Raw genomic sequence first — 16,861 nt, forward strand, 5'->3', positions numbered from 1 at the left:
GACACTTTTCTACGGTAAATTCTTCAGGCAATTTCCTTAATTGTAGATAAAGGGAAATACAGACGAGGCAGATTTAAAAAACATCTGAGACAGAGATGCAAAAAGAGGTGTGATGCTATCTTACTGCATTAGGTAAATCCAAACACTTCTTCATCATAGGTCCAAATTTGGCCACATCAATGTATCTCAATCCACCTGATTCAAATTCCTTTGCAAGAAAAAAAAAATTAAATCACATTTCAGAAATGAATAACCAGACAATACATTTTTTAAAAAACAGAAGAGGTCACACAATACCTCAAATGCTAGTTTCAGTTTCTCAAGGGTCTCAAGTGATATTTTCTCATCAATCTTAATCAGAAGGAGGGAATTGTGACAGTTACTATTATGCAAGGCAGCCTGGATTATTAGAATAAATCAGCATGGTGAAAAATAAAACAAGTAATTAAGTGTAATTGGCAAATATGCTTCTTCCATTTTTTTTTCACTCCATTTAAGCAGTTCTTAAAATCTGAGTGCTAAAAATGCAAATTAAAAGTATTTATTTTTTTATGTATATATTTATTTTACACTGAACCATTATCAGCACATATGATTAGGGCTCAACCTCAGAGTATAATTACTATCTGTAATGGTCACCACAGGCACCACCAGCAATGTCATGTCTCAAAGACGCTTCCACAAGGCCGGATGGCAGGCCATGCTCTCTGTGTTAATGGCCTATCCTCAGATTTTCCATGGTTTCCTAGCAACTGGTCCTTGATCCATGAAGCTCTTTGATCTATCATTAATAAATAACACGGATAAACAGCCTAATTCCTCAAGGATGAAACTAGGGTTGAGGTTTCCCCACGGTATCTCCTGAACTGGGGAGATAATTGTTTAATCAGTCAGAGTGATGGAAGGACTAAAAGTGTTCACATAACCTCGACTGCTTTGCAGATCCCTTTATAAGAGATGCATAACTTTGAACTCCTGAGCCTTTTCTGCCTAATCTGTTAAGGCGCACTGCTCATTACATTAGCTAGGAGTCTGACTGACATCTGCAACTGAAACCCACAAAGTTGAGCTGCTGCATTTGCACCAGCCTCCCACATAATTCTATCATTTTTGTCAGCTTGAAAGCTTGAATTTGAATCTACTGGGGACCTTTTAAGTAGTTGGCTCAGCCACAATGTTTGTTTTACTTTGGCCTGAAACATGGCCATCCTGGGCTCTGGGATAGATTGTCCTGCCCGATGTGCTGTCAGGGAGCAAGTAAATTGATCATCAACTTGATTTAAAATTGCATTTTTGGCATTAGCTCACATCCATGCTGCTACTGGTAGGATGTGCTTCAGCTGTAGTCAAGTTTAAAAGCTCTTCGGGATCTGTAACATGGTCTGTAAAGTCAAGTTCAGAACTGCAGCACTCTAGTGACATCTTCAGGCTAAATGTAGCAACTCTAGAAAAGAAAGCTCATGGGCAAGGGGTGAAAATCTATAATGATGTTATCCCATCTGGACTTTGTTCTTGGAGAGATGGTTTGGTTAACATTTATTCACTCATTTCATTTCGCATTTAGCTTGATATTTAGATTTTTACCTTGAGGTTGTAAGTTGAATTGATGAGGTGATATTGCTGTCTCGTGATTTTCTCATTATCTCCGAGTGTGACAGAGTGTCTCCGTCTGCTCTGTTTGAGCAGCTCTTTCACCAACCAGTCAGGCTGTTCTTTTCCATCCTCGCTGTCAGTCAGTTGTCTTGGTACTGAAGAATCATCTGCTTTCTCATCCCGATATCCAAGCCCAGATGTGTTTCTTGTCCTCTCCTCTAAACCACTCAGTTCTGAGAGGATGCTGGAGGATTTGATATATGGGTAAGTAACGTTTGACCTTCAGTTATACAAGAAGGGACTTATTAGAAGAATCAAAATTCTCACGTTTGAAAAAGAAACATTAGCGATGTTGCATATGATCTGTTTAATCCTAGGAATGTGATTATGGTTCCCAGGTGACAGTGCTTCCTGCATTACAGGATAACTACTAAGTACTATCACAGATGGTAACACAAGCCCCATGACTACAGCAAACATTTTGTAACCAAGACTGAGAATAAAGCAAGGCTTCAACTTTTATCACTTGTATAGACATTTAAACTCTGTTAGAGCTGACATTTAAAAGCAATGTGATTTCCAGTGGCGGCAGGGTAAACAATAACAGAGCAGATTACCTGTGTACATGTTGAGTCTCTAATCTTCCCGAAGCTGAAGAAGAGCGAACCTTTTTCTCCAAAGGCATTCTTTTTAATTCCTGTATCTTAAAGGTTGGTGTGACGTAAAAGGCACATTTTAGTGTTAAACATTTCTTCAAAGAGACCTCCAAACAGACGTTAATCAGTCAGATCTTACACTAGCTCACCTGATACTCACTTATGCATTACACCTGAACAGAGCAGGTGGCCCCGTGGTAACTAAGACACCAAAAGTGACAACTGAGACTACACAGCTCAAAACAAGACCCAGTGCTTGCAAAGAATCAGGGCTGTGATCATGTAAACATTGCAAATGGATAAAAATAAGCTATTGAGATATTGTGCTGTATTTTAAACTACTGTGCCACGTTTTAACTTTCACTTCGTTTAATTTACATTGCACACCTACAGTTGCTAATACAGGGAGTGCAGAATTATTAGGCAAATGAGTATTTTGTCCACATCATCCTCTTCATGCATGTTGTCTTACTCCAAGCTGTATAGGCTCGAAAGCCTACTACCAATTAAGCATATTAGGTGATGTGCATCTCTGTAATGAGAAGGGGTGTGGTCTAATGACATCAACACCCTATATCAGGTGTGCATAATTATTAGGCAACTTCCTTTCCTTTGGCAAAATGGGTCAAAAGAAGGACTTGACAGGCTCAGAAAAGTCAAAAATAGTGAGATATCTTGCAGAGGGATGCAGCAGTCTCAAAATTGCAAAGCTTCTGAAGCGTGATCATCGAACAATCAAGCGTTTCATTCAAAATAGTCAACAGGGTCGCAAGAAGCGTGTGGAAAAACCAAGGCGCAAAATAACTGCCCATGAACTGAGAAAAGTCAAGCGTGCAGCTGCCAAGATGCCACTTGCCACCAGTTTGGCCATATTTCAGAGCTGCAACATCACTGGAGTGCCCAAAAGCACAAGGTGTGCAATACTCAGAGACATGGCCAAGGTAAGAAAGGCTGAAAGACGACCACCACTGAACAAGACACACAAGCTGAAACGTCAAGACTGGGCCAAGAAATATCTCAAAACTGATTTTTCTAAGGTTTTATGGACTGATGAAATGAGAGTGAGTCTTGATGGGCCAGATGGATGGGCCCGTGGCTGGATTGGTAAAGGGCAGAGAGCTCCAGTCCGACTCAGACGCCAGCAAGGTGGAGGTGGAGTACTGGTTTGGGCTGGTATCATCAAAGATGAGCTTGTGGGGCCTTTTCGGGTTGAGGATGGAGTCAAGCTCAACTCCCAGTCCTACTGCCAGTTTCTGGAAGACACCTTCTTCAAGCAGTGGTACAGGAAGAAGTCTGCATCCTTCAAGAAAAACATGATTTTCATGCAGGACGATGCTCCATCACACACCAAGTACTCCACAGCGTGGCTGGCAAGAAAGAGTATAAAAGAAGAAAAACTAATGACATGGCCATCCTTGTTCACCTGATCTGGACCCCATTGAGAACCTGTGGTCCATCATCAAATGTGAGATTTACAAGGAGGGAAAACAGTACACCTCTCTGAACAGTGTCTGGGAGGCTGTGGTTGCTGCTGCACGCAATGTTGATGGTGAACAGATCAAAACACTGACAGAATCCATGGATGGCAGGCTTTTGAGTGTCCTTGCAAAGAAAGGTGGCTATATTGGTCGCTGATTTGTTTTTGTTTTGTTTTTGAATGTCAGAAATGTATATTTGTGAATGTGGAGATGTTATATTGGTTTCACTGGTAAAATAATTGAAATGGGTATATATTTGTTTTTTGTTAAGTTGCCTAATAATTATGCACAGTAATAGTCACCTGCACACACAGATATCCCCCTAAAATAGCTAAAACTAAAAACAAACTAAAAACTACTTCCAAAAACATTCAGCTTTGATATTAACGAGTTTTTTGGGTTCATTGAGAACATGGTTGTTGTTCAATAATAAAATTATTCCTCAAAAATACAACTTGCCTAATAATTCTGCACTCCCTGTATGTGTCAGCAAAGGTTAAGCATTTTTCTTTTATTGTTATCAAGCTGTATAAGAATTGAGTTAAGTCCGATTGGGGAATACTAAGAGGAGCACGAGAACATTTGATTATTGGGCACAGACGTTAGGTCACAATTATCACACACACAAAAACTAGATCAGCAAAAATGAATTCTTTCATCTTTAATTCATAATATTATTGTGCTGATTTTATAGAGTGAACTGAGATTACATAAAAACACAAACAGCTAATATAAAATGATGAAATTCAGTGAGGTCCTGGCCAGCTTGATCTCCACTCTGGCGAGTCTGAGTTACGCACAGCTGCTGGAAGTTTATTGACTTTCTCCTTATTGTTTGGATAGACATCTTTACTCAAAACCACTTTTAGAGCCTCCTGCTCTGTAAAGCCAAAAGATAAAAACCAACATAAGCACATCTGTCAAACCACAATCACTGAACAATCTGTTATAAAGCTAAAACATCAAATAAATAAATAAATAAATAAATAAAATAAACTGGTGCTAACCCCTTTTAGGTATAATTCTGTGTAACTGCTCCAGCTCCTGGGGTGTCAGAGACTTCATCACAGATGTGACAGTATTGACTGGCTTTCCGAAAAAATGGTCATAGGTTGTTACATTAGCACGATTCTTCTGAATCTGCAAGTTTCTTGGTACAACAGTGGGAACTGTAACATAGACAATCATCATCTAATACACTGCAAATCACCAGAGCTGCTGTTTACATGCATCTTCTATAGTTTTTGAGTAGACAGTACCTATACCGGGGCAGGTCACATTTGGATCTGTTTTGCAGCAGTGAGAAACACTGACCATGAGTTCAGATTTTTGGTTTGGCTGGCGATAATTGGCCCTCATCACAGTGTCAGTAGAGAGTGATATGCGGTGCCTGTTGTGCATAGGTGCAAACCATCTGGCTGCTTTTTCAGTGTCATTGTACTCTGTCAAGAAGAAAATACCATGACAAAAAGAAAATGAATGGCAAATGGAAAATGAACTGTAGAGAGAAATGTCATGAAATGTTATGACATCTGGATATTCCTGTGTGCACAGATGTAGTCAGCCATTCTGACGAGTTCTCGTACATGAGATTGACTGAAAATTGTGTACCTTGAGGTGTACCCATGAAGTCACATTTGTAAGTGGAGAGGTACTGTGCGGTTAGGGCCTTACGGATCTCACTCTCAGAAGGGAGGCATTTCAAAGGGAATGCAATATGGTCAGAGTTTCTTGCAACATCCCTTGGCAGCCTCCACATCATGAAAGACTTGGGGGAAAATAGCTTAATTTAAAGGTTACAATACACTGTGAAAGGTCAAGCATGCCATTTCACTATAAATGTAAAAACTGAGGGTTGGTGCTAACCTTGCTGGGATGTGGGTTATTTCTCCTCTGCCCTGAGGCTGTTCCTGTACGAATGCATTCAGGTTTACAGGCAGGCTTCCAGCTAAAGTCCTTACTGTATATACTTGAACCAAAAGGTCCAGACTGTGAATATGAGTCTATCAATGACGTTGACAGGGGCTTCCTACATAAGTACCAGCACAGACACATAATTACACACACAACCATGCATAATGTGTATGCTTATTTAGAGCCTCATAAGTCCATGATTTTACTTACAGGAAAATATCTGCAGCTGAACTTGGCTGGTAGACGAATTGCCTTTTGTGAGTTGTTTCATATGGATCCCACCACTGTTTCCCCCCTGGAAAAAATACTACTATACTGTAACTACTTTTTTTTTAAGTATTTCAATCAGTGTAGACATGGCACATCTAAAGCTGAGTTCAAATTAAACTTTTTGATCTACATATTAACACAGTATAACACAGGCTACTGTATACCTCTGTAATGTAACTGTGCTTAAAATAAATGTTACTTTTTGATCTATTAAAATGTAGACTTGTACTAAAAAAATGAATCTGTACTTCTAAGTTCTGTAGTTCTCTGTAATTTTAATATTATGCAGATTTTGCTTGAAATATTAACATGGACTTCAAAAATCACATAAAACAAAAGCATACTGGAAAATTTACTGTTAGTCAATTTGGTCAAAATTGCCACGTAAAACATGAGTAGTAATTGGTGCATCTGTTTAATAAGAGAGTATAAAATGGGATATTGTGACTGTGGTGCATGTGCTTGCATTATAAGGATTTGTTAGAGGTGCCTTATATATATAGTAACAGACATATAAGGTGCCTTATATGCAATGTTCTCTATAATTTTTCATGTGTCTGAGCGAACGCACAAACTCCCTGAGCGATCCCTTGGACCACTGTGAGCAACAGTAGACGTGTGCACTGTGGTCATGCCAGCATCGAATCCATCCAAGTTACATGGTTTATTAAAATAATCAAATTACAGCATTTACATTTATGTTAGACTACTTTTAATTAACTGCTTTAGCCCACTTACAATGAAAATTTAAAAACATCTTGTTCATGACCTGTGTAGTATGTTAACACTATTGGAAGTAAAAATAACTTAAACTCTAATTTTGAAAACACAACTTTCTTTTTTTTTTTTTTTTATAAAGCGGACTTGTATTATGAGTCTGTGGTCTGGTAGAGAGTCCTGTAACTCTCTGTCTGCAAAATAAAGTATATAAAGACCAATGTTGGGCAATTAATTATATAGTTACTTCTTAAAAAAGTTACTGAGTTTTGCAAACAACAAAGTTTTTTGCAGCTGTTTACCTAAAAATGCTGCCAAGGCGTTTTTTAAACAAACATTTCAAAAATATTTACAGAACAACCAGCTGTTCTGCATCAAATCTGATGCCACACAAATTATTTGTGCTACTCCAAAAAATCATTTCTGTCCACTATGAGATAAAGGAGAACATCAAAAGCCTGATACCTGCAGGCCTGGCAACAGGAGATGTATCACTGCTGTAACACCTGTATCATTCAGCAGTCGCCTCATTGTTCTGACGCACACAACAAAACTATTGACTACACTACACACTAACTACACAAGATTTGCGCTAAACGTTGCAAATCTCTGGCATTTCAAAACCGCCGTCACTCCTAAAACTTCCTGGAGTGCTTTCGAGCGTTTTCCTTATATGTTTTTACCGTTTCTTCCCGCAGTAAATATAAACAACGATAGTAATCCAGAAGAAAACCAAACATTGCATATATTTTTATCATAACTCTGGTTTTACGTGGCCGATCAACACAATTTAAAAACTGGTATAAAGTCCACACTTTTTCCGTCAATTGTTCCGTCTGTCCTGCTCACATCTCCAATGGTTGTACACGTTGTCATTAACGTGGCTTCACTCCACATCAGCCACGCCGCTTTGCTAGCTAAAACACCGGTGTCGGCACATAAGGACGCTGTCATAGCCTGTCAACGACGTTGATTAGCTGTGCATTTACGTGAATGTGAATTGCGTGATTGGCTGGACTATGGGATAAGGTGGGATCGTTCTAATCCCATACTGGAGCAGCCAGTCACTTATTGACTAACATTGCAAAACAGAATTGTTAAAGTTTTAATTTTAATTTCAATTCAGGTTAGATTTTTTTTTGTGCGTAACGCAGATTTTTTCTGCGCAGAGACCGTGCCATCAGTGCGCAATTGCGCACGCATGCAGTTTAGAGGGAACATTGCATATGTCTGCTACAGGTGATAGTGGGCAAAACAATTCCTAACTTCTCAAATCTTATAATCTGACAAATACTCATATTACAACCACAAACAACTAAAAATAACACCCCAAAATAATAAAAACTAAACATTTTAAAACAAGAAAAAACAAAACATAAAAAAGCAGATAAGTAAGTTTAAAAAACACAAAACTGGTATAACATGTACGTTAATTAAACAAAACCTCTTGATGTTACAATAACATGCAAAATAAATGCAAGAAAACATTTTCAGTTCCATACTGGGTTTCTTTTTGTGTTTACCTATCCTTGGTTTAACATTACCTTGCGTTGCCATTGGTGACTGCTGGTTTGTTCTAGCATCTCCTCTTATAGCTGATTTCAGTGTATTTAAATCCATTTAATTTTTAGATGAAAAGTTACTTCATTGGTATCCTGATGAAAAGCATATGCTGACAATTCCTGTGGGTATTAAAATTAGAGCATTATACGTACACAAGCTTTATCTACACAGTGTCAAAGCTGATCCAAGCAGGATGTAGTATGCACTGTGGTTATGGAGACCTACAACATTTAAACAGAAGCACAGCAGGGGAGATGTTGAATTAAAAATTTAGCATTGTTACAGGCGCCTTATATGTCTGTTACTGGTGATAGTGGGTAGTAACTAAGTACATTTGGGTATATTTTTCGGTAATCAATATTCAACTCATCAACAATTCAAAGAGAAATAACTTACAGCAATAGATTTAATAGTTCCTGAACATTTTATAAATAAAAAACATTAAAAGAGAAATGGGCAATTCTTCCGTACTGCACTTCTTTCAACTGTATTACACATCTTTTAACTGTATAAACTAAACTTTAGATAATATCATGATTCGTTTTTCTAAAAAATAGTACATGACATAAAATAAGATATTTCATAGTTGGAGGAGGTAAACATTTAACATTTTGGCTTTGTTCATCCATCCTTGTCCACACAAAAAATGGACTTCAGAAGTTTTTACTATTAGAAGTCACCTCAAAGCTTTGCTATTATTACTTTTGCTGCTGCTAAAAATGATAACACTACATTCCCTAACTTAAAAGTGAGTGCTTCCTAAACCTAATAACTAGTTTGACCACTTTTGGCAGCAATGACTATAGTATATACAATCAAGCATTTGTGATAACTGGCAATGAGTCTTGGAATTGTTTTAATTTAGGCCCAGTGAAGGATTTTAAAACATGAATGACCTGTTTAAGGCCACGCAAAAGCATTTCAATTGGATTTAACCTTGGTCTCTGAGTGGGCCGCTCTAAAACCATCCTTTTATTTATTATTTTTTGAGACATTCAGAGACTTAGTCTTGTGCATAACCAAACTGTACTTCACAGCTTTGGGTCACAAACTGATGGCCGGATATTATTCTTCAGGATTTTCTGATAGAAAGCAGAATTCATGGTTCCATCAGTTTCGACAAGTTGGCCAGAACCTGAAGCAGTATAGCATCCTGAAATCATCACATTAGCACCACCATGTCTGACTGCTGATATGATGTCCTTTTTATGAAATGCTATGCTAGTTTAATGCAAGGCTTCCAAAAAGTTGTACTTTTGTCCCATCAGTCCACAGAATATTTTCTCAAAAGTTTTGGGATGTTCTTTGGAGGATGTTTTTTGGCAAATGCAAGACAAGCCTATGTATTCTTGTTGATCAGCAGTAAACTCACCCATGGATGCTACTTTTTTCCCCAGTCTCTTTCTTATTGTTGAATTATGAACACTGACCTTATTGGCACATTCCAGTTACCTCATACGTTGGGTGACAGAACTCAGGAGGGATGTTACTCCCGAGTTTTAGTAATAAATATAAAGAAAAACAGGATTTGATTTGCTTCTCAACAAGGAAGAGCCATTCCTGTGTCGCAAACAATACAGCATAATACTTGCTTTTTGTAATATGCTGTATTTGTATTATGCACAGTTGCAGGTTGGTGGGGCTGGTATACTTTCAGAAAAGAAAACTGGAGTCGAAGGGACATTCCAGACCAACAAAAAAAAAACATCTTAAGGCAACTGTTGTTGTAATTAAAATATTTTTTTCTAAATTCAGTATTTTATTTTTTAGATTGTTTAAAACTGGCTGTGTTTCTCCAAAGACAATGTCACCAAAAGAGAAAGGCAAGTTTGAAGACATGGCCAAGCAAGACAAGTTGCGTTATGAGCGGGAAATGAAGAATTACGTGCCTCCCAAGGGCCAGAAGACAAAGCGATTCAAGGACCCCAATGCCCCCAAGAGACCACCGTATGTGCCATAATCTACACTTTCTCATTTTCTTTCAGACTGTAGGGGTATTTTGAGCAATTAAACGGCAACGTTTTTGTTTTTGTTTTTTCTGTTTCCTTCTTTCCCCCCACAGGTCTGCATTTTTCCTCTTCTGTGCAGATTTTCGCCCAAAAATAAAAAGTTAATTAATTGAACTGAAATAAATATAACAATTGCAACTGGGAACTTGGAAATTCCGACTTAATCTGAAATGCAGGATAACTGAAGGAAGTGAGACTGCGAGTTTTTTTTAGATATTGCTCTGGGTTCTTTTATGACCTCATGGACGAGTTGTCAATCCACTCTTTTGAGTCCTTTTAGTAGGCTGGAAAATCCTGGGAAGGTTTCCTGTACAAAGTTGTTGCATGATGTGCTTTTTGAGATCTTTAAGACCACTAGTGGTGTGCGGATCGATACTGAAATATCGATTCTTCTGACACCAGTAAGTTATGTTGTAGAATCGATTCTCATATTAAAATATCGATATTTTAGTACTTTGGAGTAAATTTGTAGTTTATCATTAAAAGGAAAGAAACTATATCATTCGGATCGTCTAAATTGGAAGGAACTACTTCCTCTTACGCCTTTCATAGTCATATGTGAAACACGGCTGTACATGATGCTACATGTTACATGATGATGTGTTTCCCTCTTTATGCACTGAAGCTGGCACGTTCCCTGACCTTTTCCAGCAAGATGGTGCACCACCACATTATGGGTGCCAGGTCCGAGCATTCCTATAGATGAAGTTTCCTGGAAAGTGGATTGGTCGTCGTAGGCCAGTTGAATGGCCCCCAAGGTCCCGCTTAGACTTTTATCTTTGGGGGTCATCTGAAGGCAATTGTCTATGGTGTGAAGATATGAGATGTGCAGCACCTAAAACTACGGATACTGGATGCCTGTGCTGGCATTTCTCCTGCGGTGTTGCTATCAGTGTGTGAAGAGTGGGAGAAGAGGGTTGCATTCACAATCCAACACAATGGGCAGCACATTGAACACATTTTATAAGTGGTCAGAAACTTGTAAATAACTCATGAAAGAATAAAGTTACGTTGAAACCAAGCACACCATTGTTTTTCTTGTGACATTACCAATAAGGCTGATGTGTCACATGGCCCTCTTCCTATTGAAAAAACAAAAGTTATATCCAAGATGGCTGACTTCTAAATGGCCACCATGGTCACCACCCATCTTGAGGAGTTTGCCCCCTCACATATACTAATGTGCCACAAACAGGACTTTAATATCACCAACCATTCCCATTTTATTACGTTGTATCCATATAAATGGCCCACCCTGCATAAATGTGTGGCAGCCCCTTGGCGTACGCACTCACAACAATGGCAGAGTGTTAACAGAGTCATGTGCGGATGTATTTTACATCCACAAACAGCCAAGACGCGGTTTGCGATACATGTGGCAAGACAGTGAGGTGTTGTGGCAACACCACTAACCTCGTCAAACACCTCAGAGTAAATCATATCACAGAATATGATGAGCTTATGTTGAGGTGAACTGAAGAGGAGGAGAGGGACAGGTGCTGCTAGGGCGAGGCAGACGTATCTCGCGGAGTCCTTTAGTGTTGCAGGCAGGCAACATGCTCAAATAGAGCACAACTTCAAGTTTTTTTTTTAAAATTTCTATATGATAATTCTGCATTATTAAGCAATGAGAACAAGTAGTCTAATGTTCTGTAATCATTATGAAGCTATATTATTATATTATTATTACAATTACATAATACAATTATATATTGTATTATGAAATACAATAATACAATTATATATTGTATTATGAAATACAATGCAGACAATGAGACTGCAGCGTGTTGTGCGCTCTGCTGAGAAGGTGATTGGCTGCAGACTCCCATCTCTGCAGGACCTGTACACCTCCAGGACACTGGGGCGTGCAGCTCGGATCACAGCTGACCCTTCTCACCCTGGACACAGTCTGTTTGACCTGCTCCCCTCAGGCAGGAGGCTCCGGTCCATTCGCACCAGAACCTCTCGCCATAAGAACAGTTTCTTCCCCTCTGCTGTTGAACACATGAACAATAACCGTATAACTGTTCCCACCACTAACACATGACCCTACGCTGTGTTCACTGCATCATTCCATGTTTGGCACTGATCACCACCTGCACTCATGTATATATCATGTATATATCTATCTATCTACTTAGCACTTTTAATTCTTATTCTCATTTTTATTTTCATGTCTATTTAAGCTTAATTTATAACAGTATGTTTGCACTGAAGCACCGCAGCAATTTCCTAATGTTGTAAACCCGCTCAACATTTGGCAATAAAACCCTTTCTGATTCTGATTCTGATTCTGAAACATTAAGTTTTTGTACAAAGTATTGGTATCGGATCAGTATCGTCGATACCACCCTGGAGTTTACTTGGTATCGGATCGGAAAGGAAATCAGTGGAATCGCACATCACTAAAGACCACTTCATTTTGTCAAAACCTAATTAAGTGCTTTCCATAGCCAGTGAAATTGAACTCCGCTTTTCAAAAAATGTGTTAAATCATACCTAATTCATTAATATTTAATAATAATTAATATTTCGCTGAATAAATGAAACTATCATTTAAAAACATTTTTAATTTATTCTTGTCTAATATTAAAACTTGCTTTAACATGCACATGTGGTAAAATAGACAATAAATAAATCAGAACGGGGACAAACACTCTTTCTCAAAGCAGTGTGTTACGTAAACGATATGATTCGCTGATAATGCTCCTTTAACGTAAGCTTAGGAGTAACTTAAAATTGCTAGTCTTTCCTTTTTGTTTTTTACTAATGGGCTCTGCATTTCTTTCCGTTTGTGTTTCCCTGCAGTTAAACTCACTGCCATTCAAGCCGAGCGCCATCACACCGCCGTGTTTTGAACAACCAACCGTTCAACAAGCAGGACTGACAGCGCGTGTCCAATAAGATACTCCAAGGAGTTGGCGGCAGCCAATGTCCGACAGCCGGTGCCCAACACACAGAATAAACACAGACGGATTCTCGCAGCCGAAAGACCGCGCACTGACGGTGCTTTTCGTCCCATTGTTTGAGACGTACCGACGTGCGGCTGGCCTCATATAGCGCTGTAGGGGTAAGCACTATAAACGTAATCTTAAACAAAGCGAATAGTGTGCGGCTCTTATGAATGAAACGATGCTCTGGGATATGCTTTGCACAGTATACATTAACGTTGTACGTAGTTGGTTGTATGGCTGAGCTGAATGGGATGCTAACTCAGTATCACGCTCCTGGTGTTTAACGTTATCTTGCTAACTTGGCTAAGTAGTTACCGTACAGTGACATTCACCACGGCCATGAGTAATAACTAAAATAAAGTGCCCATTGGGTTAAAGGACAAGAGCCCTGATGGTCGAGTTAACTGTCTGCCACACTTCGCTTAACGTAACGTCCGCTGCTGTGGTGCGTGCTAAAGGTGGCTGGATGCTACCATAAAGGCTAGCGCTAGCTGGCTGTTGAATGTAGGTTAATACCGTTGACTGGTGCTGAGGCAACCGGAGTACGGTGATACAGGCAGAGCATCATTCTCCGGCATTAGTACGGCTTTCACTAAACTTTTAGTCGAATAATATTTAGCGTTTAGATGGGTGACAGCAGTAACAGGCAAATTTGTCCTGAAGGACGTAAGGGGTGTTTGAAAAACGGGCAGCTAGCCATTGTTAGCAGTCTAATCAGCCATTTTCATAATCGTCTCCCGAGATGAGCACCGTGACATGCTAGCCTAGCTTGAAGGCTAACGCTGATAGCAAGAGGACACAAAGCAAGATGGCTAAAAGCTAATGAACAATCAAATGAGGTGGACGCTAATGTGTTCACGTAGAACCTTTAGCCGGTTAGCTTCACGTTATATTGTCGGAGTGCTAAAATTAAGCAGCACTATACTGTTTTTACTAGCTTGTATAGGTAAACGTTTGATCTAACGCGCCAGTAATGTGTAGCTGATTGTAGTTTTAATAAATGCTAGCCTCTTCATACAATGGATCATCAGTCACCCCAGGCACCCTCCTCCCACCACCCAGTTTAAACAATAGATGTGAGGAACTGATGGAGTAGGAGGCAGACAATTGGCGAGGGCCATTCAGATGCTATTACTTACATTGCATGAAAGTGCTGGTATACTTTGAATTTAAAACTGTATTTTCTCTCCTTAAAATTTAGTAAGCCAAAATGGGGAAGGATCCAAAGAAGCCGAGGGGCAAAATGTCCTCATATGCCTACTTTGTGCAGACATGCCGGGAGGAGCATAAGAAGAAACACCCTGATGCCAGTGTCAACTTCTCAGAGTTCTCCAAGAAATGCTCTGAGCGATGGAAGGTAAAAGGAATTATTCATAATATTAGATTTTATTTTCAGTTTTCTAAATTCAGTATTTTATTTTTTAGATTGTTTAAAACTGGCTGTGTTTCTCCAAAGACAATGTCACCAAAAGAGAAAGGCAAGTTTGAAGACATGGCCAAGCAAGACAAGTTGCGTTATGAGCGGGAAATGAAGAATTACGTGCCTCCCAAGGGCCAGAAGAAGAAGCGATTCAAGGACCCCAATGCCCCCAAGAGACCACCGTATGTGCCATAATCTACACTTTCTCATTTTCTTTCAGACTGTAGGGGTATTTTGAGCAATTAAACGGCAACGTTTTTGTTTTTTCTTTCCGTTTCCTTCTTTTCCCCCCACAGGTCTGCATTTTTCCTCTTCTGTGCAGATTTTCGCCCAAAAATAAAAAGTGAAAATCCAGGCCTTTCCATTGGGGACACAGCAAAGAAGTTGGGAGAGATGTGGAATAGCTCATCTGCAGAAGAAAAGCAGCCATATGAGAAGAAGGCTGCCAAGTTGAAGGAGAAATATGACAAGGTGATAATCCAAAATGACATGGAAGTTAAACTTGTTGATTTGATAGAAAAATGTTATTGTCTTTGGAGCATGGAAAAGAGCCTATCTCTCTGTTACAGGATATTGTTGCTTACCGCACAAAGGGAAAAGTGGATTCAGGACCAGCTGCTGCAGCTGATGATGATGATGATGATGAAGAAGAAGAGGAAGGAGAAGAAGAAGAGGAAGATGAGGATGATGATGATGAGTAGCTCACTTGGGATGGGACCTGCAGTTTTGTTTATGCCATATATCCTTATATCTCAATTCACCATCTTGAAAAACCGAAGTCAGATTGACCAAGATCATGTGTATATTTAATGTTTTTAAGATGTACAGTGTTATTCTCCTTTTCTTTTTCTTTTGTTTTTTTTTTGTAAAGTCAACACTACATATCTTACGTTTGGAATTTTCTAGTGGTAGTACTTTATCCCTGCCATATTATGTAACAGTCTAGGAGGACTACAAATAAGTATGAAAGTAACTAGTCCTTAGGTGTTCCAACTCAAAAATGAGATTTCTGAGTTGCTAGTGTATTTTTGTTTATTTTGAAAAATATTTTTTTATGTGCTGTCCCAATGTCTTTTTATTGTTCTTTGAATACCACTCTAATATCAAATGCAGCTGTCGACATTCAAGAATGTCTTCAATAAAGGTCGTTTTTTTTTTTTTTTTTAACAAGTTTGTTTTTTTTTTTTTTTCCTCCTAATTTTAATCATCTCACAATATCTAAAAACTACCAAACTTCCATGTATTCTATATTCATTACATGCAAATAGGGCCCTTCAGTCCATCTGTAATTCTGTGTTGGGTGTTTCTCATCTTCCTCTTGGGTTCAGGTTTGTTAGCAGTCTAATAAATGCGGTCAGCAAGCTATTTGATAGTTTTGGCGCTGTGGGAAGTTTCTAGGTCTTGCTGTAAAAGGAAATAAGAATCTCTATAAAGCCTGTCAGCAGTGGAAAGCAAGAAGTACTCTAAAATCTAGTGGTTCAGTATTAGGAATGCGGCAGTTGTAGCTCCTTTCCTAGTACTGAGCCACTAGATGTCCATGTGTGGTGGATCTTAATCCTCTGTCACCGGCCTCAGTTCTCTGTTTGCAAAGCTCTCCCAAGTTCCTGATTTGACTTACCTTGACAATCTTCTCTTTATATCACACTTCCCTTTTAGACAGATGTTTAAATACAGCAGTCTGCAAACAGCTTGCCTTTTTCACAAATGAGACTTAACCTCTTGTGGAGGATAACCATCATTATCTGCAAAACTGTCAAGTCAGTAGTCCATTTTTTAAGTCTTGAATAATAAATGTACCTTTTTCAATCAAGTTCACAATACTAGTTAATCTATGAGTAATTCAGAGTTTGAGGCTTTTTATGTAAACAGATTGCTAATGGCACAAATGACTAAGGATAATTGACAAGTAATAATTCTTACTTACCAGTACTGGACTCATAGTATTATTAAACCAGAAGGTCAGATATTTGACAATAGCAAGTAATACGAACACAATTAAGGATATCACATTGTTCTATTGGAAAATAAACAAACTTTTATTGATTTTAACAATTTAAGAAAAAGATATTGCCCAATGGCTGTTATTTGCAAAGTGCTAAGGCATTCACATCCTCAGCAATGTTTTATAAACTCTCTGGAAAGTAAGAAACATCGATCATGCTACAGTAGTTTGAGCAACCTCAATCCAGAAGGTGGCGCCATGATATAAAAAACCTGTATGTGTATGTGTGTGTGTGGCATTAAAAAACTTTAAACTACACTTGTTTTGTCATGCGCACACAAGTGA

At 38.8% G+C, this 16,861-nt stretch overlaps 1 protein-coding gene across 4 annotated transcripts; it reads left to right on the forward strand.

Annotated features, from left to right (window-relative positions):
• The first annotated feature begins 6,522 nt into the window (after positions 1-6,522).
• On the forward strand, positions 6,523-16,834 carry hmgb1b (high mobility group box 1b). Of its 4 annotated transcripts, XM_040037621.1 has the most exons (6): positions 6,523-6,536; positions 13,193-13,270; positions 14,356-14,511; positions 14,611-14,756; positions 14,871-15,045; positions 15,144-16,834. In XM_040037621.1, the coding sequence occupies exons 3-6, from the start codon at positions 14,365-14,367 to the stop codon at positions 15,273-15,275; spliced, it is 600 nt and encodes a 199-aa protein (XP_039893555.1). In that variant the 5' UTR covers positions 6,523-6,536; positions 13,193-13,270; positions 14,356-14,364; the 3' UTR covers positions 15,276-16,834. The 4 variants fall into 4 exon arrangements, with proteins under 4 accessions (XP_039893555.1, XP_039893554.1, XP_039893556.1 ...); XM_040037620.1 differs by lacking the exon at positions 6,523-6,536 and having other exon boundaries at positions 13,036-13,270; XM_040037622.1 differs by lacking the exons at positions 6,523-6,536; positions 13,193-13,270 and adding an exon at positions 13,609-13,734.
• The last annotated feature ends 27 nt before the right edge of the window (positions 16,835-16,861 follow it).

The sequence above is a fragment of the Simochromis diagramma genome, unplaced genomic scaffold (assembly GCF_900408965.1).
Source record: "Simochromis diagramma unplaced genomic scaffold, fSimDia1.1 OVJJ01000463.1, whole genome shotgun sequence".
In the NCBI taxonomy this organism is placed as follows: Eukaryota; Metazoa; Chordata; class Actinopteri; order Cichliformes; family Cichlidae; genus Simochromis; species Simochromis diagramma.